Here is a 26174-nt window from a genome sequence, read left to right as displayed (position 1 = left end):
GCACTGGAGCGGCATCCTGGGTTATCCCCCCCTCCCTGACCCTGCATAGGACGGATAGAAATAGAAAATTGATGGATGCACTTTTAAAACAGTTGTTTACAGAAATTATATTCACAAGGCTCTTCTCCCATGCAGTTTGCTGTTCTCTGTGTTTTTTAACTCCATCCGTGCTGCCCCCCCCCCAGTGTATGGACCACCTGACCCGCGTCCAGACCGAGCTGCAGGACACCGTAAAGGAATTGGCCAAATCCAAGAAGAAGTACTTTGAACTGGAGCAGATGGCCCAGGCTGTGAGAGAGAAGGCCGACATCGAGGCCAAGTATGTACCCCGCCGGCGGGGGGGGTCGCCCCGTCCTGCTTGACCGCGGCCCGGGAGCGGAACCTGACCCCTCTGCACTTTCCAGATGCATGCAGGCAGCTCTGCATCAACGTCAGTGTGCAGAGTCATTACAGCGCCGCCCATCTTAGCAGGGTGGGGTGGGTGGGTTTTTGGCAGAAGCACTGCCCCCTACAGGCGGTCCTAAACATTACTTGTTTAGGACTCATTGGTGTCCAGTAAACGATACTCATTAGGCCTCACCCACCCCTTACACCTGTTGTCTCTGTGGGGGGGGGAGATTCTCTCACACACACAGGATATGTTTAACATGCGCTACTGTCCCATTCACCGTTAAGCATGAGTTATAATAGCCTTACAGGGGAGGCCGTGCAGCCTGGAGGGGGGGTGGGAGGGTGGGGCTTTTCTGTATGGCTCTGAAATGCGCACACACTGAAATGCGCACACACTGAAATGCGCACACACTGAAATGCGCACACACTGAAATGCGCACACACTGTCTGTAACTAGCTGCCTCTCTAACTAGCAGGAAGTGCTTTTACGTGATTAGTCACCCAGGTAACTGCAGGGAGCACAGCATTGCATTTCTGATTGTCATCCTGCTCCCCCCCCCCCACACTCACCTTCTCAGGTCCAAGCTGAGTCTCTTCCAGTCCAGAATAAGTTTACAGAAAGCCAGCGTGAAGGTAAGCCACAAGCTTCCCCCTTAAAGGCACTCTGTTAATACACGTTAACCTCCACATCGACCTGAATTTAATCTGCCTGATAATGTGATTATTATGCCTGTCATATGCTGTATCTGACAAAGTATAGCCTCAAGCCTGGGGGAGGGAGGGGGAGGGGCATTTAATCACATGACCCCCAATTCACATGACCTGTCCCAAGTGATTTGGCCTATTGGTCTGTCGCAGTTAAAAGCCAAGAGGAACGACTGCAACTCGAAAGCCACACATGCGCGGAACGAGTACCTCCTCACCCTGGCAGCGGCCAACGGCCACCAGGAGCGGTACTACCAGACGGATCTGACGGGCTGCATGAAGGTATGGGGGGGGGGGGGGTGCAGACACGCGCGCGCACACACACACACACACACACACACACACACACACACACACACACACACACACACACACACACACACACACACACACACACACACACGTGTGCTTAGGGAGAGCTGCCTTCCCACCCACGATCCTCTCCCCGTGTGGGTCGTCACTCACTGCCTGTCCCCGAGGCCCCCTGTGGCTGGGTACCAGGAGGATGCCGATCAGGGGGTGCTGCCCCCACCAGGCAGAGCTGAGGGAACGCTAACTCCCCCAGGCAGCCTCGTCAGAAACTAAAAAACGAAATTACGCCAAAAAAAGCTGGTGGTGAACTATTGTCTGTCATTCTTGGTCCTTTCGCTCCCGGGCCGCGGGACAGAAAGCCGATCTAACGTGTGGTCCCGACCCTCTGCCTCATTGCTCTGTTCTGATTGGCTGGGAAGTTGCCACGGTAATGGCCTTGCGACGCTGTGCCGGGACCTGCAGAAGTCCCCAGGCAGGGGGAGTCTGGAATCACTTTCCCGCCCTCCCCCCCCCCCCCCCCCCCCCCTTCTCTTCCTGCACAGGGAAAATCAACACTGGAGGGTTTTAAAATGCTTCAAGGCGCCCCCTCCTGTCAAGTTCGTGAACTGCTAGCCGGTCGCATGATACGCAAAAATCGCCTGTGCCAGATGGTTATAAAATCCTGTGAGATGCACATTCCAGCGCTGCATCTGATGATGGGCTGTGTGTTCCGAGCAGGACCCAGCGCTTCCTGTTTTCGGGAAGAGCTTCTTGTGCGCACATGCAAGCTGTCTGATGAGTTTCATTTTAAGCTGTGTGCAGTGTTGGTCCTACCTGGCTGCTGGGAGTGTAACTCAAGCGTGATCCATCGCTCAGGTTTATACTCTGTCCCTGTGCACTCGACACGACCGAGACTTTGCTCCAGCCTCCAGTCATGCTGTTTTAGCTGCATTAGTCTGGGTTTACCCACAGTTATGGGTCAGAGGTTTCTCAGTGTTGAAAGACATGATGGCAGGGATGGTATTATAGACCAGTGCAGACCTCTGTCATCGTGAACTGGGACAGACCTCCATGCTTCTGAAGGTGATGACTGCCCGGTTAAATCAGACGCTTGTATGCAAAGATGTTTGCGATCAGGGACTCATCCGCACTCTCTGTGTGGCAACAGTGTTCGCCAAACGTCGCTCATGTGTTCTCAGCTTATATAAATTGGTAGTGATTCACATCAACTGTGATCACAGACACGGCCCTGTGCACACACTCACTCGCAGGGTGCACGTGACTCGGCGTCGCCTCCCAGTGGCAGTGCAGGTGCCCGCGGCCGTAACCATCCCGCTCCCAGCTGGAACAAACCCAGGAAGTGCTGGGTCGCCAGACCCCCAGAGACGGGAAGTAAGAAATCACTTAGTGGAGCATGGAGCGGGGGGGGGGGGCTTTCGGGAGGAAGCAATGTTTTTCATACCTCGTTGCTGACTCATAAAGCATCCGTCTCCAGGACGGAGGGGGGGGGGCAGCCTTCTTGGAACGTGGAGTGAGTCAGACAGGGCCGTAAGTCACCTGGCACTCTGTGAGCTTGGTGTTCTGTCGCGGTTCCCCCTGTGCAGCCGGTCATCTGCGGTTCTCCGGCTGCTTCTGTAAACTCAGCAGCCTCGTGTCCTGGATGTGTGCTTTCGGGATGGGTCGCATCGGCTGAGCTGCTGTGCTCTGCTCTGTCGTGCCGTGGCGCTCACCTGCCTCCCCGGTGACCCGCGAACCTGCACCGGGCAGTGCGGCCGGGCTCGGCGCTGACGTCACGCCGATGGCTCCCTGCCTGCTCTCTCAGGGCTTTTGTAGGGACGCTCGCTCCTCTCCGTGCGTCAGGGTCTGGGAATCTGAACCCAGCCAGCGCGGTTTGAACATTCCTTTCCAGGCCAGAAAAACAGCGAGGCTAAATAAACGTTCTCTCCTGCAGGTTTGTCTGACGCGGCAGCATGGCCCCCCCCCCACCCGTTTCCCTCATTCTCCCTTTAACCCTTCAGCCTCCCTCTGGCTGACAGCTCAGGATTAGATGTATATGTAATTTTATGACTTTACGATGAAACTTTTCCATGTGGACCTGCCACAATTCACCCCCTTTTTCTCCTGATGGTTTTTCCCGTTTCCCCCCTCCTCTCAGACCCTGGATGGTAACTTCTATGACCATGTGAAGGAATACCTGATGTCCTTCTGCCGTATGGAGCTGGAGGCCTTCCAAGCCGTGCACACCACCTTCCAGTTCCTCCTGGAGAAGTCCAGCCGGGTGAGAGTACTTTACCCTGGCACGGTCTCCTAGGAGACAGAGCCGCTCCCCTGTCAGTCTGCTAATTCGGCATCCCGGCACACAGTTGGGGAAAGAGCCGTATGCAGCTGGTATCTGGGTCCGTCATGTCGGCCCTTGTTCCCTCTTTCCTGGTCTCTCTCTCTCTCCTCCCCCCACCCACCCCGGTCGGGTGTCTCTCAGCTGAAGGTCACAGGTCTCCCCCATGTCCCAGCTAGTGAGTGCTTTGATGTTGTTTTTCATGATCTTGTTTTTTTGTTAATCTGCCTCTTATTGTTTGTGGGTCTCGTCCTTCCAGACTCCTGGGTCTGTTGGAATGTAACTTCCATCTTTCCAGCTCTTTTCTCTCCCTGTAACAGTGCTGCAGACCCCCCCACAACCTCCCCAATGTCCCTGTGCCTCCAACCCCCCCGCCAACTCTCCCCCCCCCTAGTCCCAGTGCCTCTAATCCCCTCTTCTTTCCATTTTAACTGCTCAGGTGATGCAGGATTTCAATCAGCAGCTCTTCATGCAGGAGAACCCCATCTTCCACAAGGCACCAGCTTTCCAGTTTCAGCCCAGTGACAGCGACACGGTGGGTAGTTGGGTCGCCACACCCCCCCCTCCTTTCTAAACCAAACTAACTTAACTAACTAACTAATCAACCTCTTAGCTAAATCACTCATACTTATGTACCCCTCAGTTAGTCAACACTGTACTCTGCTATAGAATATCCTATACAGTACCTGCGGAATATTCTAGAACACTTCACTGATGCTGAAAGAGCCTGCTGCAATGCAGTCTAAGACTGTCATAATTAAAACTCATTGTTATCTGTTAGCCCCCCCCCCCCACAGTGATAAGGTGTCCCCGTGGTCACGGGGGTGTGTTGTTAGCGAATGTGTGATGCAGTAGTGACCGCGTGCGTAATTTCAGCATTTTGCGTCCAGCGTCTTATGAAATATTCACGGGGCCCTTTTTTGGGGGGGGGGAACAAAAATTGCTCCCAGGCACTGACAGATGTCGTGTAGTCATGACTCTGTTTCCGTAGCAACCATAGACCCCCTCCCCCCGGCGTGTTGTGTGCGTGTTGTGTGCGTGTTGTGTGCGCCCTGCTTTACACGTTTAGCCCATCTGGCCTGAGCACGCTTCCCTCACGCTAAGGAACGGCACCGCTTGATGGCAGCTCGTCACGCTCACACGCCTTGGAACGCCTCACGCACTTGTTCACCCCAACACACACACACACACACACACTGACCTGCTGGCTGACACCCTCCTCTGTAGCACTAACCCAGACCGCTCTCTCCCCCGGACCGTCTCTCTCTCCCTGTATGCGCTCTGTCTGTCTCTGTCCGTCTGTCTGTCTGCTCAGAGTTTAAGCGTGGTCCAGCAGCTGGTGGACATCGAGCCGTCGCCGGTCAGTGCCATGCGAATGACCCTGGCCCAGGTAGAGCCCAGCCTTGCTGAACGACCCCGCGTTGCCCTCCCACCCCCAACCCTGATGCGCCTCCCATCTGTCCATCTCCATCGCATGCGTTGGGGGATCGGGGCTCGCTGGGGGTGTCCATGTGCAGGCTCTTACATGTGGGTGTGGGGTACATGCTCAATACAAATCCTGCCTTTCTATACTGTACGGTAACCAAGCAACAGCCCTGGCATGTCAAACCCAGCCCATACTCTCTCTGCTCCAGCAGGCTGAACATTGCTCCTCAGATGACACCCATTACCCATCATGCATTGGTGGTGGGGCACAGCAGGAGGCTGTACTGGGCAGATAAGGGGTGGCTGCTATGTGGACTGTCAGTGGGTCACCTGTGAAGGAACAGACAGGCAGGCAGAGGATTATGGGATATTCCAGGGGAGTGAGGAACCAAGACGCTGAAACGCCATTTCACCTCCATAAATTGGCATTGGCCCTTCCGTGGAAATGCTCATTACCCAGAATGCACTGCTCAGCTGAAGAGACCTGGCAGCATTTAAGCCGCAGGGGGTGGATTCCACCTCACTCAGAGCGTGGAATGTTTTTACCGCGGTGTTTCTGCCGGCGGCCTTGCTGGCCACGTGTAGGATTCTCAGATTTTCTCCTCACTGGAGTCTGTCTTGTGGCTCTGATACAGAGACGGAGGTCTTTTAATCAAAGCTTTGCTATGCTAACGGCCAATTCTGGTGGGTTTCGGCTCGTCTGAGTCGGCCGGTGACTTTCCAGAGGAGGCACAGAGATAGCTGATCCGATTGGCCGGCTGGCTGCTCTGTCATGCAGCAATAGGCTCTGCCCCAGCTTGGGTTGGGGGCAGGGGCCTTTTCACACTGATCAGTAGGGGACACATAAATGAAGTTTTCACAGACCTAGGCTGCCTGGAACTCTGATACGCCGGATGCTTCCTGAAGCTGGCAGTGCATGCTGGGAAATGTGTGGGAGATTGGTGCCCAGGCTGCACCGCCTGGCTGGGCCGGTGGGGAGGGGGTATGGGCTTGGATCAGGCTCCGTGTGGAGAGGCTGATCCTGAACACTCTGGCTCTGCGCTCACCCCCAAGCAAAATGCTCGCTCTGCATCCAGCCACGTGCTGAATTCACAATGCCGCTTCAGAGCCCCCCACTCCGAAAATGGAACAGGCTCTGGTCTGTTCTTAATAAAATATTAGTGATTTGGTATTCACCCAGGGATATCCGGGGTGGGGCTCCCAGGCAGGCCCCAGGAGCAGCCCTGTGTCGGGGAATGGGGGATGGGGGGTGCCGAGGGCCGAGGGCAGGCGCTGGACGTAGTGCCGGGCCACCAATGAAAGGGCTGCATTGTGTCGGGCCCCACATCTGAGAGTCCCCCCCCATGCACGTGTACAGCTGGAGAAGCTGCTTCATTCCGGGGCCTGGACTACATCCTCCACGCTCTTCCGGAAGATTCTCTAGCACCTGTCTCTGAACAAGTGGCTCGTTGGGAAATGGACACTTCATTGACTCTCGGGCCAATAAAAATGGTTCCGGAACTTGTCATTATCCAGACGTAAATGCTGACCTTCGAACCTCTGTCAGTTTGGTGTCCTTTCTCTCCCGGTAATGGTGGTTTCTGTCCTTCAGAGCATCCTATTTCAGCTCCGAATTGCTACTTGCTGTAAACTCCCCTCCAGACTCAGCTTGTCCCGGAGTTGGATGGTTCCTGCCAAAATGCTTCCTTCTAGCTGGAATTACCGTCATAAAATGCAGTAAATGACTGATTGCCTGGCTCTCCTCTCTCTGTCAGTAGAAACGGGAGGTATTTACCTCCACTCTTGTCATCCTCTGATATTTTCTTCTGTTTTGAACCTGTGACTGAGCTTCCTAGCCGGTCAGGTGAATGCTGCTGTGCCAAGCCAGTGTGTTCAGTTAAATGGAAAATGTGAGCTTAGCCGCACCTCTCTGAGAGTCGCTCTTTCCCTTAAGTAGATTAGCGGACGTTCGCTGCCTTCTACCCCGTTAGAACTGACAGGGATATTTAATGCCTTAATCCCATCTGGGATGTACTGGGGACGGTCAGCTTCTACTCTTCGTGTCAGATGCAGGTATGTGATGGTAACTTACAGACCCCCCAGTAGAGTTTGTGAGACTGGTTAATGTGCGTTTGCTAGTATGGGCCTGTAAATCTCTTATGTGTTAAAGTTACCTTGTTTGCTGGACCCAGATTGGGCTTATTCCTGGTATGGATCTATCTAGCATGGAGACAGTCATCACACCTCTTCCCTCTCTTCCCTCTCTCGCCACTGTGGAGGCTGGTGTGCTTTCCCCCTCCAGGGGAGTAGGGGGGCCATTATCTGACGAGCTCTTCTGTGTCGCAGAGCCGGCAGCTGGAATCTGAGACGGGGACCACGGAGGAGCACAGCCTGAACAAAGAAGCACGTAAATGGGCGACCCGCGTGGCTCGTGAGCACAAGAACATCATCCACAGCCAGCGGGTGGGTGTGGGGTCTTCGCCCTCCCCCTAGAGAGCTTTTACACCGTGATGCTCTTTTGTTATTTCGCTTGAGCATTGAGTGCAGTGAGCCTTGTCAAGCCCCGGATGGCCACCTCTGCCTGCCTCTTCACAAAGGCCGATGGAACCTTCTGGAGAGCCTGACTCATCACCTGTGTTTTTGTAGTTGTGGAACCTTCCTGTATGTGGTGTTCTTTGACCGCTGGCCTTCCCCTGTTCGTTCCAGCTTAATGGTCTGTAATAGCCAGGGCCCAGGGACCATCCGGTGGTGGCATGTGACACCAGGGACATGTCGGACACCTCAGGGCCAGGACGATTTTGACCTGGGGTTTGTTTGGGATCAGACAGATGAGGGGCTTTAGCCAGCAGGCGTTATGTTCAGTCATAAATCTGATGTAACTAAAATGATTGTAGACGTTCTTTAAACCTGCCCTGCCTGGTGTTGGTTTGAATGTGGCACCTTTAACCAGTACGCCCCCTGGTGCCTTTGCCCTGCCCTGCACTTATTTTTTCCTTAATTTTCCCGGTGCTGTCCCAGGCGCTAGAGGAGTATGAGACGCAGGGAGCGCTTTCCTCGGAGCAGGGCCGCAGTGACCTGGAGCTGAAAATCGAGGAGATGAGAGAGAGTATCCGTAAGGCAGAGGTAAGGGGGATGCATGCGTGTGTGGACTGTGTGGTTCAGCGGGTGAGGATGCTGTACCTGTGATCAGAAGGTCACCAGTTCAAATCCCATGGTCAGCAGAGTGATGTCACCATTGGGGCCCCTGAGCGAGGCCCTTAACCCCCACAGAGTGATGTCACCGTTGGGGCCCCTGAGCGAGGCCCTTAACCCCCACAGACTGATGTCACCATTGGGGCCCCTGAGCGAGGCCCTTTACCCCCACAGAGTGATGTCACCGTTGGGGCCCCTGAGCGAGGCCCTTTACCCCCACAGAGTGATGTCACCGTCGGGCCCCTGAGCAAGGCCCTTAACCCCCACAGAGTGATGTCACCGTCGGGCCCCTGAGCGGAACCTTTAACCTCCAGTTGCTCCAGGCACTAGCTGACCCTGCTTCCTCAAACATGCGTTGTTTTGAAGAAAAGCTTCTTCTAAACAATACAATGTAAATGATAAAATCCTGCCCTAAACAGGGTAATTGAACCATTAGGTGTTTTACGATACTGCTGCTTCTGGGTCTTCAGTTCTTTTTGATCTGTTTCTGATTTTCGTGGTGGAGGGGTGGGGGGGGGGTAGGTGCTGTTACAAATGATTAATTGCGTTACAGTCAGAAGGAAGTGTCCACACCCACAGAAATGCAAATGCGTGTTTGCGTGTGATTTGGGACGCGTGCTTTCTGGAAATGTGCTCAGCCTTGCATATTTCCCCCTCTGTGCTGATCCACTTAGAGCCACCTGTCAGTCTGCTCCTCTGCTCTGCGTCAGCTCTCCAGCCTGAATCCTGTGCTGGTGAGGGGGGGTCTCTGGCACCCCCTGCCGGAGGCCCTGCTTCTGCGGTTTGTTTGCCAGTGTTTAATATTTAACTTCCCATTAAGTTTTAATGGGCAGAGATAGCAGTCAGATTCTGGGGCATTACTGCCTTTCTCCGTAATCATTCTCCATTAACAAGGGCCATTAAAGTAGGTCCCACAGACCCAGGCTGGCATGTTTAAGGCGTGTGCGTGATGCCGTGTCTCCGGCCCGCAGACCATCAAGCTGAAGGCCGAGGCCCGTCTGGACCTCCTGCGGCAGGCTGGCGTGTCTGTGGACACCTGGCTGAAGAGCGCCATGAACCAGGTGATGGAGGAGCTGGAGAACGAGCGCTGGGCCATGCTGCCCTCGCTCACTACCCACGATGCCCCTCTCTCGGTGAGCTACCCCCCCCCCCAAAGTGGTGATGTTACAGGGAAGAAGACAGACACCCCATTCATCTCCTGCCCTAGCTTGCCGCTCTCGACACCTCATGGTGTGGAATGGGCCTCCCCTACTTTGGGGGACCCTTGAGGGATACACCTGTCATGGGGGGGCTTGGCAGTGCTTCCTTATGGTGCCACGTCATGTCATCATGTGACTAGCAGCTTTTCCTGTATTCTAGAAAGTTCCTCAGCTGCCGTGTCCCCTCGCCCCTTAATGCTCCAGTCTTCACATTCGGCTTTATCACTCTCCTGCCATATTTCACATTCGTTCCACATCACCTTGCCGTTCACATTGAAGGTGAGGCTCAGACAGGCCTGTGGGACGGAGAGTGCAGTGTGATGATAGGTGACCCTGGGCTGTTTGGCCAGTTGGTTCAATACAGAATAGTGCAAGATGCGGGCAAGCAGTACTGCAGAGGGCTGAAGCCTGAGGTGCATGTGTGGATGATGTTTATATTACATTGTGGGGACCAAATGTTCCCCTTAATGTAATATAATAAAAACCTGTTATTTTCAGGTCCCTACTAAGATCTGTGAATTCAGTCAAAAAACTGAAAGTCTTGTACTTTGCTTGATTACTTGTGCTTAAGGTTAGGGCTGGGTGGGGGTTAAGGTCGTCATGTTAGGATTGTGTGTGTGTCTGTGTGGGAAACACAGGAAGCACCCCCCTGCCCCCCTTTCCCGTTTTCAGAGAAGTGGGCCAGATGTTCTAGTATTACTGTGTGAAGAGATTATCTCTCTGTAACAGGAACCGTATTTTTACACCCTCTAGAAATGACTTAACCCAGCTGGGCCTTGGGGTGACACCTGTTTTTGTGCCGTGATTGGGGGGGGGGTCGCTTACAGGCAGGAAATCCACAGTTTCTCCTCTTTTTAGCAGAGTCCTGTGTTTATTGTGGCACGGGACTCATGAGGCTCTGCAGAACCTGTCTAATACTCCAGCCCTGCCTTTCTGGGCTGCTGTAGGTCTTGCTGTCCATGTGTGACCTTGTCATCGACGCGCACTTTCTGATGTGATGCCGGTAACTGAAAGGCTTTGGTCTCGTCGCAATCGAATAAGAATGCAGGGGATCTCAAATTGCATCCCTGGCCGTCGTCTGTGTGCAGGGCGGCGTCGACCTGGAGCGAGACGAAGGTGAGGAGTTTGAGGACAACATGGAGGTTTTCGATGACAGCAGCTCCAGCCCGTCTGGTACTCTACGCAACTACCCGCTCACCTGCAAAGTGCTCTACTCCTACAAGGTAAGAGCCCATGCCCAGCGGACAGGGGCTCTACGCAGAGAGAAGGGCTCTACGTGAAGAGGGGGGCCCAGTGTGTTAAGAGGGGCTATACTTAGACTTGGGCTTGCAAGGTGCTACATTCACCCATGAGGGGATCTACACTTAGAGAGGAGCTCTACGCATAAAAAGGGCAGCAGAACATGCAGCGTCAGGGTATAGTATGACAATGAAAACATTTAGTTGAAATAACCTTAATTTTTCACCAAACAATGGGCCAGACATCTTATACCATGTTCCTTTGGATTGACTCTGGAAAATATCGGATTTGTAATTTGCGAAATGTGTCACACATCTAGCTCTTGAACTCTGGAGGATCACACCATCTTGTAGTTTGGTCTGGCTCAGTAAAGCCCAGCGCATGGAAAAACACTGAGCAGCAGCGCCACCTGCTGGCTGTGCCGCAGCGTCTGGTCTGCGAGCTGAGCTGGCATTTGGCCCTGTGTCCCCAGGCATCCCAGCCGGACGAGCTGACCATCGAGGAGCAGGAGATGCTGGAGGTGATCGAGGACGGGGACATGGAGGACTGGGTCAAGGTGAGACTGGGAGGACTGGGTGAAGAAGGTTCGGCCAGGACAGACACACATAGGCCAGGAGGAACCTGGGCCTTGGAATGTTCCTGAAACACGCACTTCAGTCCGAACTCCAAGAGCACACACTGTTACAGAATCCCTGGGTGTGTCTGTAGGACTCTGGACGTTTTAATTAAGTAATAAATTAGCAAAGTCACACATTTCGCACTTAAACTAAAGGATTAACACATTGGATAATAATTCACCCCCCTTACAGTACAAAGGTGACACCATTTAAATGGCATGATTATGACTGATAATACTGTGTCCCTCCCCAGGCCAGGAATAAGGTGGGCCAGGTGGGCTATGTCCCAGAGAAGTACCTGCAGTTCCCGGCCTCCAGCAGCCTGCTGGGAATGCTGCAGTCCCTGGCCGCGCCGGACGCCCGCTCACACAGCTCCAGCAACTCTACGGAGCCCGAGGTGGCGTCCAGCAGCACCAACGGCGACGCCAGCCGTGAGTCCGGCACCGCGCGCCCTTCCCGCTACATTCTAAGGCACTGCGGAACACTCTGGAAACTGTCAAACTCAGCGAAGTTTCCGGATTTTCTTACATTGTCTGTCATTATCTGGGTCTGTCGGCCATGGCGACCCGCTGTCGCACCCGTGCCCACGCCCCAGGTAGAAAAGCCCCACGGCCCTGCCCCTTAACCCAAAATGACCCCCCTCCCCCCACAGTGAGCTTTGTGAAGGCCATGTATGACTACGAGGGCCAGACGGACGAAGAGCTCTCATTCCCTGAGGGCGCAGTCATCCGCATCCTGCACAAGGACAGCCAGGAGGACGACGGCTTCTGGGAGGGCGAGTTCAACGGCCGTGTGGGCGTGTTCCCCTCTGTGCTGGTGGAAGACCTGGGAGGCTCTGAGAACGGCGACACATCCTGGGGTCCCGACTCGCAGGTACCGACGCACGCATGCATGCATGCACACACACATATACATCTACACACAGTGTGATTACAGCTCCCACCCGGAAATGTCTGTAGTCCTGATTAGCGGTTGGCTGCTTCCTTCCTGCAATTAGCATGTTTGCCCGAGCGCTATCTGAGAGCCCATGCTGTCTGTGGAGGGAAGCTGTCGCCAGCCTTTCCTGGCTGCCTACCCACAATGCACCCTGTCCTTTCCTGGCTGCCTACCCACAATGCACCCTGTCCTTTCCAGGGCCAGCCTACCCACAATGCACCCTGTCCTTTCCAGGTATCCCCATCCCAGCGGCTCCACACCTCCCTGCCCCCGCTGCCGCTGTACGAGCAGCCGCCCTGCAGCCCCTACACCAGCCCCGACAGTGCAACAGGACCACCCCTGCCACGGCCCCCCTCCATCAATGGGGATCACAAGGGACCCACCCACAGTAAGATTCCGGCGCCACTGGGGGCCGTCTGAGGGCTGTGCCAATCTGATAAAAGTCTGGGAATGAATGACCAGCCTCTCTTTTGTGACATAGGGCAGGTTTAATCTCTTCACTGTGACCATGTGACCTCTCTCAACCAATACCATGCCTCATAGCACCTCTGCCTCATTGCCCTCCAGACCACAACAGCAGTATGGAGTCTCCGGGCTTCTGCCAGCCCCCGCGGTTCCCCCCAGATGGAGGCCCGGGAAAGCTGCGTCCTGTGAGTGCCCCCGTTCCCCTACGCAGTCGCCCTTCTTCATCTCACGCCCCTGATCACTCCATCATTAATTCCTGCCTGTTCACCCCCTTCCACCCAGGTACGTGCGGCACCCCCTCCCCCACAACAGCACCCCCGCAGGCAGGTGGAGAAGACAGAGGAAGTCGAGATCACTCTGGTGTGAGAGCGCCGCCCTGGTGGCTCACAAACTGAACTGGACCTGGCTCCTGGCCCCATGCTCCTTGCCGCTGTGAGAGAGGCGGACAAGACAGAAGGGCCACAGCCTTCACATCCCCACTCCCACGCCTCCCCCTGACGAGGCATGGGGCTCCTGGGGGGGGGGCAGGACGGGGGCGGGGGCGAGTACACGTGCGCTCTTCCTCGGAGCTGCCATCGCCGTGGTGCCTTTCCTGCACGTCTCTCTTCACGGCGGGCATTATGAACGTTTAGACAAGGCTCCTGTTTAGTGAGGAGGAGGAGGAACGGGGGCCAGATCGGGGGATGGGGGGGGGCATTTTGGGCGTGTTCCTCCGGCCCCGTCATATGTAGTCATATCATACGTGTTTAATGTGCATTAGTACAGTACATTACTGTTGCCATAGGAGCGTCGTCCCGGGTGTCTCCACACAGCAGTACGACTCGATACTTTGGTGTTTCGTGGACCGTGGGGGTCGTGCAGAGCGGAAGCGGAGGGGGCTGGCCCCCCCTCCCCCAGGATCCCCGTGTGACTCTTTATCTCATAGATAAGGGAAAGTGGCAATTTCAAATGATACTAATATGACAAATATAAGTCTTTCCAGCTTTTATTATGAAGACGTGGCTCTGTATTACTAATATTTAGTCCTCATGAGAACAAAAAATGCTACAGTGGTTTAGTGGGTGCGATGGGTGGCTGCCCGCTTCCCAGTTTGGCCCTGTGCTGTTTTTTTCTGCTTTTCTCTCTTTTCTCTACGCCACCCGATATCTCAGCATTATCGCAAGTGCATTATCTCACGTCGACTGTCACGTGACACCGCCGAGGACCGAACAGGAGCCCCGCGTGGCATTCAAACGGCAGGAGCACAAAGTGGCGACCCCTGCCTGTAAGTGAGGAGAACAACCCCCCACCCCCCCCCGGACAGGAGGCCCGCATGGCATACAGGCCGCAGGAGCTGTGACGCCTGCTTGAGAATGAGGAGAGCTCCCCCCGCTGGACAGGAGGCCTGCGGCATTTGAACTGCCCTGCAGGGTTGTCAGTTGTGAGCTGATCCAAAATATTCTGTCCTGTCTTTTCCTTTTTTCTACAACACAGCAGTTGCATTACTTTTGTACTCGTTTTTTTATGATAGTGTTTTAATTTTTTAAAGCCTTTTGCAGCAGGAGTTTTTGAAAGGGACCCATTGTTCTGTCACAGGTGTGTTTTTCTTTAAAAACAAAAGATGTTTTCCCCCCTAAGCATGAACCGTAGCATCCTACAGTCTCTGTGACAGTACCGTGATTCCTCCTGGGGGGGAGGGGGATCACCTCCCCCCCCATTTTGACACTTTAATCCCAGAGTAAACCACCCCCCCCCAATTTTCACCTCGCTCCATAGCGTTTCGTTCTAGTCGTCCATGAAAGCTAACAGTGTGAGAGGCCTTGACGCCGTTTTTGGTTTGATTGTTTTTGTTTTCCTGTAATTCTTTGGTGACTGTTTTGCTAAGAGCTGCGTGACGATGGCCAGACACTCGAGTCACGGTGCACGGATAAAGGAGGGGGGTGGAACTGGTGACTGATGACATCCTACACCCTGACTGAAACGGCGAGGCCGGGCCTGAACAGGGGAACGGCCCCCCGGGGAGAGTCCTCAGCACTTGTTTGGGAGCCCAACCTGCCCGCATGGCTCACTGGGGGGGCTGCGCAGCCACCTGCCCGTGTTGCCCACATTTGCGGGTTGACGTTGTGTTTGTGGAGCATGAATGGAGGGGGGTGGGCTCCCCCACAGTACGAAAATGGCCCCTGGTTTGGTGAGGTGCTGCTGCATGGTGTTTACCGGAAGACGAAAAGAGGAAATGTATAATAACATTATGTGGAGAGAATGTGCATTTCAGTATAAAATAATCAGTGTAGATTTTGAAAGTAGATCAGAAGGGAGAATATATTATCTGTGCTGTCTGTTTACCTCTCTCTCTCTTGTTGATCTCACTGAGATCTGTAAAATGTTATCAAACTTGTTTTGAAGTTTATCGTTTACAGCAGCCCCTCCTTTCCAGAATCCCGTTTTTTTTTTTCCTCTTTCCTCCCTTTATTTACTCTGGACAGTTACACGCTCTTCCGTATACCAGCCAATCACACACGTGGCTTTGATTTTATTTCCTCTATCTTTACTCGAGAGCTGCTAAAATGCGTAGTAAGACGGACCTTCACTTTCCAGCAATGACAGTATCAGAGCAGCGGTGGTGAATTCTGCATTTTATTGGCTGTAAAAAGTTTGTATTTATTGTGTACAAATGTTAATAAAACAAATGGAAAAAAATGTTATTGCATTTTATTCAATCTCCACACCATCTTCTGATGTGGACATCCAAGGTTTTATTTTTTTATATATTTTTTCTTAATGTGAAAACAAACAGCACTGCACTGTGGGACTGAAGTAGTCAGCAGCAGCGTTTACCGTCACTCAAACCCCACTTTTGCATGTGGCTCCAGAGGTTTGGGGGCCCCCTATTGGTCATAAACAGTCACTGCATTAGGGGATGGGGGGGCAAGATCATAAACTTTTTGAGTGGGTTAAATAATGAACCTGAAAATTTACCTATCATTTAAGAGACAGAGCTAAACTGTTGTTGGGGCTGCGTGGCCTTTCCTGGTCCTCTGTCTGTCGCTTAGGGGGAGGAGCTGCAGCCCATGTTGGGCGTTCTGGATCTTGATATCACTGAGGGCTTCCTGTCAGGATGCCAAGAGCAGCAGCGCGTCCAGCCCTGTCGACGGCTTCATCACACACTTCTGTCTGACAGGATTTCTACATACGCTGCCTTTTGTTGCCTTCGATGGAAAACGCTGCAAGAATTTCCCAGAAGTCCTGTGTCAAAATATACCTGTGCACAAACCCAGAAGGTACGTGCGTCCATGTCCGGTGGTGGGGGGTGGGGGGGCATTACGGCGGCAGAAACATGTTCGTGGTGAGAGGAGCGGGTTTAAGCTTTAAAAGAAGGGTGTTTCAAAGTGGACTATGTGAGACTCCCAGCTTTGCAATAGCGGTATAGCGAATGCTAATGTGAATGCGTGCGAGGATCCATGGGAAGGTAACGAGGGTGTGTGTTCAGATTCAGAGCTGGAGAGAAAAGTTCTGCGGGAGTCTGTCTTCCCGAGGCTAAGAGACCACTGCCTCCGTGCCCACCGGCTGGACTTCAGGGTAAGACCCCACACACATACACACACACGCCCCCCAGCACCAGCGAGCGGGTCCTACCCCTTCACCAGGAAAGTTAAAAGCTGTGTATGCGGTTTAGGGGCGGGTGGGGCTCTCTGCAGCGAATTTGCCCTCATATCCAACCCAAGGGCTTGGGGAAAACATTTGCCTTATGTGGATGATATGCTTTGAATGCTCCCTTTGTTTCTGCAGCATGCATAATTTATGTTTCAGTTCGCAAAAAATTAAGAAAAGTGTTTGCCTGGAAGGTCTGGCGGATCGGCCATGCGCACAGTCAGAGAGACATCCCGAACAACGGTCACATGGCTGCATTGTTTATTTTTTCAGGAGGTCACCCTATCCTACCATAACAAAGAGAGAACCTCACATTTGCATGATATGCTTCCAAAAATATAAATGCGTTTCTCATAACCATCGTTTTGGTCCCCGCTGAGAATAAAGGTTTGATGATGGTGTCCACAGTGACTCGTTCATAATCAAAGATTCACGAGAGATTATTCTCAAATGCACAGTAAACAGCTGGTTACACCATGCAATGAAATTCTTATTCTGCATTTCCTTCCAGCCCCCAGTAAACACCAATAAATCACAAATACAAATTAAGGTGCTTGCAGTAAGACAATAAATACATAAATAGTACAAAGCAAATCGGTTTTCCTTCCAGCAGAGCACTAGGCTCCAAATAATGCCAATGTGGTTTGTATTATACAGTCAGTCCTCCATGTCCATGGGAGGTTGGTTCCAGGCCCCCGTGGTTTGTATTATACAGTCAGCGCTCCATGTCCACAGGAGGTTGGTTCCAGGCCCCCGTGGTTTGTATTATACAGTCAGCGCTCCATGTCCACAGGAGGTTGGTTCCAGGCCCCCGTGGTTTGTATTATACAGTCAGTCCTCCATGTCCACGGGAGGTTGGTTCCAGGCCCCCGTAGTTTGTATTATACAGTCAGCTCTCCATGTCCACGGGAGGTTGGTTCCAGGCCCCCGTGGTTTGTATTATACTGTCAGCCCTCCATGTCCACGGGAGGTTGGTTCCAGGCCCCCGTGGTTTGTATTATACTGTCAGCCCTCCATGTCCACGGGAGGTTGGTTCCAGGCCCCCGTGGTTTGTATTATACTGTCAGCCCTCCATGTCCACGGGAGGTTGGTTCCAGGCCCCCGTGGTTTGTATTATACTGTCAGCCCTCCATGTCCACGGGAGGTTGGTTCCAGGCCCCCGTGGTTTGTATTATACAGTCAGCGCTCCATGTCCACGGGAGGTTGGTTCCAGGCCCCCGTGGTTTGTATTATACAGTCAGCGCTCCATGTCCATGGGAGGTTGGTTCCAGGCCCCCGTGGTTTGTATTATACTGTCAGCCCTCCATGTCCACGGGAGGTTGGTTCCAGGCCCTCCATGTCCACGGGAGGTTGGTTCCAGGCCCCCGTGGTTTGTATTATACAGTCAGCGCTCCATGTCCACGGGAGGTTGGTTCCAGGCCCCCGTGGTTTGTATTATACAGTCAGCGCTCCATGTCCACGGGAGGTTGGTTCCAGGCCCCCGTGGTTTGTATTATACAGTCAGCGCTCCATGTCCATGGGAGGTTGGTTCCAGGCCCCCGTGGTTTGTATTATACTGTCAGCCCTCCATGTCCACGGGAGGTTGGTTCCAGGCCCTCCATGTCCACGGGAGGTTGGTTCCAGACCCTCGTGGTTTGTATTATACAGTCAGCGCTCCATGTCTACGGGAGGTTGGTTCCAGGCCCCCGTGGTTTGTATTATACAGTCAGCCCTCCATGTCCACAGGACGTTGGTTCCAGGCCCTGTAGACAACAAGACCCACAGATGCTCCCTTCTAAAAAATGCTACAATGCTTGCATATAACCCCCCCATAAACTTCAAATCATCTAACTAATAATACCTAATCCAATGTGAATAGTTGTTTTACTGTATTGTTTAAGATATTATGACATGCTTAGTATATATAGAAAATTAAATGTATTCTCTATCTCACACACACACAAAGACCCATAACTACACAGTACTTCATTTGCATAGATTAAACATAGTGCTTGGCTCGTGGCAAGTTGAAGCTTTGCTTTTTGGAACTTTGGAATTTGTTTTTTCAAATATTTCCGATCCACGGTTGGTTGAATCCGCGTATTCGGATTCCATGGATATGGAGGGCCGACATACCTACTGAGACTGAGATGACCTCCTCCCCCCCCAGGTGATCGACCCTTACGAGAGCCCTGGATGCCAAGGGCCTCCAGGGCCCAGGGCCCGACAGCAGCTTCTGGAGGAGTGCCGGGTCTCATCCGCCGGCCCCTTCTTTGTGGTGATTCCATTTCCATGCTCTCAATGTATCATGTGTTCAATAATAAATTTAAATTTATTATTTGAATTATCAAAGCCATGTAACATGTTTCTCTTTTTTGGGGGGGGGGGGCAGGCCCTGCTGGGGCAGCGGTATGGCAGTGCAGGCCTACCCACACAGATAGAGGTCTCAGAGTTTCAGGCAGTGCTATGGACATGCCAGCAGATGGCGCTGAGCACGAAAACTCTAGAGCGCTGGTACCGCAGGGATGACAACGCCATCCCCGCCTCCTTCTTCCTACAGGTAGGCTTACATATCAGCATCACCTTAGACACCGAAATATCTCCACAGTGGCACCATCTCAGCAGGCAGTGTTTCAGCTCAGTTCACGCACGACATTCCTCAGGCAGGTGAAGAACGTGAGGAGAGAGAGGCGGCCTATGAGGATGTTAGGATGATCCTTCAGACCGTTGTGACACGATGCGTTCAGGAAAGGATTCTGACCTCTGAAAAGGCACGGAAGTACTTCACCTCGGGTGAGGGGAAGCCGGTCACTGTGCTGCTCTGTCATGGCTGCTGATGATTAACGTAGATTCATCTTTTTGCTTGTTTTTCATGCTAAGTTGGTATGTGCTGAGAATCAGTGTTTATTCCAGTCAGTCATATAGTAGAGTTTGGATGGTGACAATTAAAGGTTTTTAACACACTCTCCCGCCCCCCCCACAAGCTCTAGAGAGCGAACTAAGATTTGCACTGGAGGACCGTCCCCTTGAAGATGTCGAGAGGTGCTTCTGTTATGTCCACAAGATCGCTGACATGAACGACCACGGAGAGGCGACCGGAGAAGCTGAGTCGGGCTTGGTGTCGGACCCCCCGGACCAGGCCTCTCTCAACAACCCCTTGATCTATCTTCAGGAGCAGTTACTACCAAGCCTGGCTGCTCCCAGGCAGATCCTCATCTACACATCCAGCCCAGATGAGGAGGACACAGAGGCCAGGAAGCAGTACACCGATGTCCTGTGCCAGCAGCTCTACACTGACCTGCAGGACATCATCAACCGCACTCTCGTTAGGGACCAGGCACACGCCAACGACCCCCTCTTCCAGGACCTCCTCCAGCAGTGGGATCTCTGCAATGTCTACTCTCGTCTGTACAAGGTGGAAAGTCCGGAGGTCCAAGATGTAAAATCATATCTGGAGCAGAGCGATACGAAATACCCGCTCATCCTCAGTGGGCGACCCTGCGCGGGCAAAACCGTGCTTCTGGCTCACTGTGCCACACAGGTAAGTCAATCACTATTTCCCAGTTTCCACTAGTTTCCTGATCATTTCAGATGATATAAATGTCATAGATGTTAGACTGCATGCATGTTTTATCGGTTGTTTTATCGAGTTGTTCCAGAACATCCACAGATTGCACTGTACTAGGGCTGCCGCGATTAGTCGACATAGGCGATGACGTCGACGCTGAAAATGCATCAATATCAATATTTTAAATCGACGCATCATTTCTTTCATTAAAAAAAAAGTTCACTCTTTATAACAAATGTTTTCCTTCAACATTAGTACATAATTATGGGAGTAGTTCAAATGATCAGATTACAAAAAGGAGGTTTTACACTGTGCAAAGTTCTAGCGCACTAGCGCTATGCATGAGCACCTGAAGAGAAAACACACAGACGCTATTCTGGATGATGGACCTCCAGAGTTGGCAAAACCCACAGAAGTGCTGTCTGTCTGTGTTTATTAAATTACCATTAGAACGGAGAGCTTTTAAATATCTTTTGTTCTTGTAGCTGCTAAGTTCACTCATCATTAAAGCCATAAAACCGTCTGCCTGCTACCTTAGAATTTCCATTGAATAGGTGTTTGTGAAAATGTTTTGGCTAAAGTCTGGGCTTATTTTACATCGATTGATGGTCCCGGTGTGTGTTCGTGCACATTGGGCTCAATGGGAGGAATATTGTTATTGTAAGCTAAAATTAAAATGAAAATGGACACTAAATAAAAGAAAATAAATTTGTGAACTGAAATAAAAATGAAAACTATTTCTGCAGAAAGTACTGCCCCCCCCACCATCTTTTTACCTAGATTAACCACAGTATGTTATGGCTGCTGAGTTTCCCTTTCTTCACTACGACTGCAGTGCTTATCGCTTTCATGATTTACCAAAACAGTAGCATGTGGCGTTTTCCGCTAACCGAATTTAATGAGCATAAAGATACGATGAATTAATACATATTACTAACTTTTGTGCATCACAATACACTTCTAATTAATATTATAGGCATATTACTATTCTGCTTTGCGGGTGAAAATAATGTCAAGTAAATGGTCAATTTGATTTTCTGGAGGAAGATTAATCGACCAATCGGTAAAATAGTCACTAGATTAATCCCTAGAAAAATAGTTGTTAGTGGCAGCCCTACACTATACTATTCAGTAGTTAAACACCATTTTCAACAGATTTGTTTCTTTGCAGGTGAAAACTTGGATGGACGGGAAACACCCTTTGGTGGTGGTTTATTTTGTGAGGGGCAGCACTCTGAAAGAGCTACTCATCAGTGTGTGTCACCAAATCACAGCAGGATGCCTAGATCTGCCTCACCTCCAAGCATTCCAGTCACTCAGTCAACTGGTTGAATACTTTACAGACCTCCTGATTAGGACTTCCACATCAAAACGTCCTCTAGTCCTCATCCTTGATGGGCTGGACCAATTGGGTCATGAGGAAGACGGGTCCTGCAATCTCACATGGCTTCCACAGTCTTTACTTTCCAACGTCAAACTCCTTATTTCCACAACACCTAAAAAGTCAGCAACCCTTCAGACCCTCATGGCTCTGTACTCAAAATCTTCTCTGTTCTTGGAGCTGGGCCTGAAACAGAAGAGGAAACTCACCCAGATGCTCACAGACCTCCTGTTTGACTACAACAGGAGGATCACATCAGGACAGCAGATATATGTGGGTCAAGCCCTGGAAGACTGTCCTCTCATGATGTATGTTGAATTACTCCACAGGCAAGTGTGTGAGTGGGGATCCGAGACAGAGGTCACTGAGCATTCCATAACCACAGGAGTCCACAACAACATCGGTATATTCCTAGGCAGGCTTGAAAAGAAACACGGGACAGAGTTAGTCTCCAGAGCGATGTGCTATCTCACCGTATCCAGGCTGGGCCTCACAGAGGCTGAGTTAACTGATGTCCTATCTGCAGACAACAGAGTGCTTTCTCAATACCTGCCTTGTGGAGAAACCCCACCATATAAATTCAGGGTCCCAGAGACTGCAGTAGAGGGCCTGCTCATTGACCTGAGGGGGTTTCTCCTGAGGAGGTATGTGGCTGGATGCAAGGTGCTCTTCTGGGCCAGCAGACATTTCCCACTAGCCGTGAACAAGCTCTACATGAATTCAGATGAAGTAACCCAAGAAGTCCACACTGTGTTAGCAGACTACTTCAGTGGACGCTGGGCGTATGGTAGAGCTAAGTCACTAATTGTCAGCAGGGATACCATCAAGCAGTCAAACTCCCAGCCTGCTCCTCAAATAATACCAGAGAAAGTTTACATTGACAGGCAACACCCTGGGCAGCCTTGGCTCATTGAGTCTCCCTTATCACGCTTTGTGCAAGTAAACTTGAGGAAGATTCTGGAGCTTCTCTTCCAAATGAAAGCAGGCAGGAGGTTGGAGGAGTTGGGAAGGACTGTGATGTCTTTTGGGTTCCATGAGGCGATGCTGAAGGCAGGTCGGCTGGAAGAATTAGTCTCAGAGCTACAAGACGCTTCCTTACTTGTCTTCCACCAAGAGCTTCGACTTCTTGCCAGCATCTTTAAAGACTCAGTCTGCCTGCTCCTAGACTGCCCTGAAGAGTTGCCTATGGTGATCCAGGCTAAGCTTCTCCCATTCCTTGATGTTGTACCTAGTCTTGAATGCTACATAAAACAGGTCTTTGAGGAAGGCAGGAAAAACAATAGCTTGTCCGTGGTTCATTCCTCCATCACCACAGTGCCCTCAACGCGCTGGATGCTGTTGGATGTGGACCCTTCCCCCGTCGTGCAGGTGTTAGATGTTCAATGCAACACATTACTGATAATTCTCCAGAATGGGTCCCTTTGGGCTTGGAATGAGCATATCCCAGGAGGCTTTCAGCACATTCACTTATCAAACTTGGAATTTTCAGGTGGCCGAAGTGCACAGGATTTTCTGTTGCTGTCAACACAATGTGGGAGGCTCTTCTTGTGTCACTTTCCTGGCCCCTCGTGCATTTGTGAAGTAAACTCTGAGAGCAGCCTTCCTGACTCACACACGGGCCGAGGCACTAGACTCCAAGTTGAAGGCTTCTTTGTGTCGGACAGTATATTGTTTGTGTGGTACAAAGACACTAGTCATGTTAGTATGTTCGATATAAACACAGGAGCAGGACTCCCCCCACTATGCTGCCAATCCAGAGTGAGCTGCATGTCATGTTCCCCTAATGGCCTTCTCATCCTATGTGGACAGGATGAAGGCAAGGTCTTGCTGTTTGATGTTCAAAGGAAACATCAACTTTCCACATGCTTCAATCCAGAGGGAGGCTCTGTTATTTCTATTCACTTTCATAATGAGAATGAACTTGTGTGTGTGGACAGCTTTGGGAGTGTTTTTGTATGGGATATGAAAACCATATCTGATCCCAAGCTTAAGAAATCTTGCTGTTTTACTGAGGACCAAGATGTTGTCTTAAATACTGAACACTCACATGAAAACAAAGCCTTAGTCATTTGTAAGAAACACCAAGTCTGGCTGTGGGACACTAGTGACTGGACAATGGAAGAGCAGTTTAGCGTACCTGCAGGCAAGGCTTTCACTCGAGCCACGCTAGTTAAAGGGGGCCATCTTATCATTGCTTCCCTGGAGGATTGTCCATTTCTACTGGTGTGGAAGACGACCACTGGTCAATGCGTTCTGAGTCTAGATGTTGGTGACACCCAAGTGATTAAGTTCCTCAAAGAGGAGTCAACCCTTTTAGCCATTACTGCTAATGGAGTACTCACTGCTTGGGGCTTGGACTTGATCTGGCGGGCCTCTGCGATCTCCAGAACTGGTATAAAGGTGAAAAAGATCCACTTGGAACCAACTGGAGGTCACTTTTACACTGCAGATGGCACTGAGCTGGTGTGGAGGTGGGACATGCTTAGCGGGAGAGCTGGGGCATGCTTCAAGCATGAGGGACGTATAAAGACATTTGCCCTCTCTCCAGACTGCGAGCATCTTGTCTCTGCATCCGCAGTGGACATCTATGTCTGGCGGACAGACACGGGGCAGAATCTCCATCGCGTACGGGGCAGCAATCCCATTTCCAATCTGCTCGTCACACCCAACAGCAACTTTGTGGTGTCACTGTGCCAGAGAGGCCTCTCTCGGGTTTGGAATCTGAACAGCGGCCACATTGTATGCAGCATTCACCTGCACCTGAGAAACGCCGCCATCTCTGCCGAGAGCACCTTTCTCCTGGGCCTTCACAAGCACGACCTCCTGGCCATCAGCCTGTGGTCTGGCTGTACCAACAAAAAGTTCTCCTGCTCCAGCAAGTTAGCTGTAGTAGCCTTCCAACCTCTGCTGCACCATCCTGACTATGTGCTGGTGCTCAGCAGTTCTGGCTACCTGTTTACTTGGAAGGTCACAGAAGAAACCATCTTCCAGCATGTTCAGGTACCTCACACTCTTCTGGACCAGCCAGACTTATTTCAGTTCTCCTCAGATGGAAAGTATGTTGTTCTGTCCACTACTGGAACGACCATTAACATCCTGGACACCCAAAATGGGAGACTGTGTTTGTTAGAGGCTGAGACCCCACTCACGCTGGTTAGCATGGACGTTGCTGGACGCTACATTGCGTACATTTGTATGCCTGACCCCACTGAGTGTGCCTGTGACCTCCATTGCAAGCCAACACTCTCTGTGGCTGACATATCCAATGGAAAGAAGGTGGGGAGGCTCCGCCTTGGTTCATTCCCCTCCACCCTGAGGCTCTCAGACGAACTATGTGTCTATGTGGGATTCCAGGATGGCTCTGTGGGCATTTATGCTATTTCTGACATGCCGGATAGCAGTGACATCATTAGGAGGCGCCTCAGAGATCTCGGTCAGGCGACTCAATGTCCATATGAAGAACCCCAGGTCTGGGAACCACTCACAGCACACACTATAACATTTGTGGATCCTGGTTCTGAAGTGTGTTAAGCCACATGGCCTCCCCACAGCGACAGCAATGATCCTTAAGGAAAACCCGTGACATGGTTTCCCAGCCATTTTGTGTGACTCTGCGTTAACTTTTGAATGATACATAAAGCTTGTAGATAACTTTAGACTAGTCTGTCTAAATAGTAATTCATAAGTAATATTGTGCCTTTGAATTATCTGCTTTTATGCTAACTATAATAATGGTGAACAAGTTATTACTGCTTCAGGTAAACAAAATATGAATCATATTGAAATAGAAAGTTGTGTACCTAAATATTCTTTTTTACAGAATAAACATTTTGCATGTTTTTTCTATTAATCTGGCAGTTTTGTAATAACATATCTGCTTAACTGGTTATCTAATATTTTATCAAAATAAAGTTATAATGTTATAAATTCGTGCATCTGTATATTTCACTAAACCCCAGTTAAATTATGTACCTTGCTCTACGATGGACTGTTTAACTACTATGCACATTTGAAGTTCATCATCACAAACTAAATTTTGTGTCGATCTAAAACAGCACCTTTGACAGGGCAGTAGTTGAAAAATTCTAAACTTCTAAACGTGGTGTCATTATTCTGTAGAAATGCACAGAAATACACGTACCAGGGCTGCCAACTCTCACACATCTGGCGTGACACTCACAATTTCGGACTCTAACGCAAAAAAAAATCTACAGCAAATCTATTTTAATCCATTATAAACCCAAAAATTGCCAGTCAGTATCATTGGGATAGTCTGCAAACCATACAGACTATTTACAATGTAATAAACCTATAACATACATGTAAATGCGTGTGCATACTTGTCTCAAATTAAAAACTCACGCCAGCCAGCTGACCAAAGTTGGCAACATAGTACTAAGCAAATAACTGTATAAGCCAGGGGTGGCCAATCTTATCCGCAAAGGGCCGGTGTGTATGCGGATTTTCGCTGCAACTCCCTAATTAGATTACTAATTAGAGGACTGATTGGCTGAAGAGTCCTCACACCTGCGTTTGAACAGATGACCTACAGGTTATCCCAAAAACCTGCATACACACCGTCCCTTTGCGGATAAGATTGGCCGCCCGTGGTATAAGCCGAATAAAAAAAGTTATTTAAAATACAGGTTAAAATTCAATGGATATATACTGTATACACAAGTACCGACCTTAAAGAATTACCCTGGGGTATTGAAGGTAATATGATGTACGAGTGTATGTGCCTTCGGGAACGATGGTTTAATTAAACCTCTCCACGGTGTACCAACTACCAAGGTAGGCGGTTAGAAGATGGATGAATTAATTGCGACGGGCGTTGAATGACTAC

General features: G+C 51.0%; 2 protein-coding genes across 5 annotated transcripts in view; both read left to right on the top strand.

The window, feature by feature from the left end:
• The window catches only part of LOC111833804 (F-BAR and double SH3 domains protein 2), a 32868-nt gene extending 17496 nt beyond the window's left edge, over positions 1-15372 (top strand). Inside the window, exons 6-20 of the mRNA XM_023792412.2 lie at positions 186-319; positions 969-1023; positions 1249-1377; positions 3542-3664; positions 4161-4256; positions 7472-7588; positions 8144-8248; positions 9289-9450; positions 10605-10739; positions 11228-11311; positions 11626-11803; positions 12025-12245; positions 12543-12696; positions 12876-12958; positions 13056-15372. Of these exons, the coding sequence (XP_023648180.1) occupies positions 186-319; positions 969-1023; positions 1249-1377; positions 3542-3664; positions 4161-4256; positions 7472-7588; positions 8144-8248; positions 9289-9450; positions 10605-10739; positions 11228-11311; positions 11626-11803; positions 12025-12245; positions 12543-12696; positions 12876-12958; positions 13056-13139 (1860 nt within the window). The 3' untranslated portion in view covers positions 13140-15372. The remainder of the gene's footprint in view (positions 1-185; positions 320-968; positions 1024-1248; positions 1378-3541; positions 3665-4160; positions 4257-7471; positions 7589-8143; positions 8249-9288; positions 9451-10604; positions 10740-11227; positions 11312-11625; positions 11804-12024; positions 12246-12542; positions 12697-12875; positions 12959-13055) is intronic.
• A 440-nt stretch (positions 15373-15812) lies between these two features.
• On the top strand, positions 15813-25249 carry LOC111833849 (NACHT and WD repeat domain-containing protein 2). 4 transcript variants are annotated; one of them, XM_023792509.2, is made up of 7 exons: positions 15868-16030; positions 16240-16328; positions 18550-18657; positions 18772-18939; positions 19043-19172; positions 19364-19920; positions 21119-25249. In XM_023792509.2, exons 1-7 carry the CDS (start codon positions 15964-15966, stop codon positions 24857-24859), a joined length of 4860 nt encoding a protein of 1619 aa, XP_023648277.2. In that variant the 5' UTR covers positions 15868-15963; the 3' UTR covers positions 24860-25249. The 4 variants fall into 4 exon arrangements, with proteins under 4 accessions (XP_023648276.2, XP_072557523.1, XP_023648277.2 ...); XM_023792508.2 differs by lacking the exon at positions 16240-16328 and having other exon boundaries at positions 15813-16030; XM_072701423.1 differs by having other exon boundaries at positions 18550-18939.
• The last annotated feature ends 925 nt before the right edge of the window (positions 25250-26174 follow it).

The sequence above is a fragment of the Paramormyrops kingsleyae genome, chromosome 17, assembly GCF_048594095.1.
Source record: "Paramormyrops kingsleyae isolate MSU_618 chromosome 17, PKINGS_0.4, whole genome shotgun sequence".
Taxonomy (NCBI): Eukaryota; Metazoa; Chordata; class Actinopteri; order Osteoglossiformes; family Mormyridae; genus Paramormyrops; species Paramormyrops kingsleyae.
The sequence above is the reverse complement of the archived record's forward strand: the minus strand, read 5'-3'. Positions and strand labels throughout refer to the sequence as shown.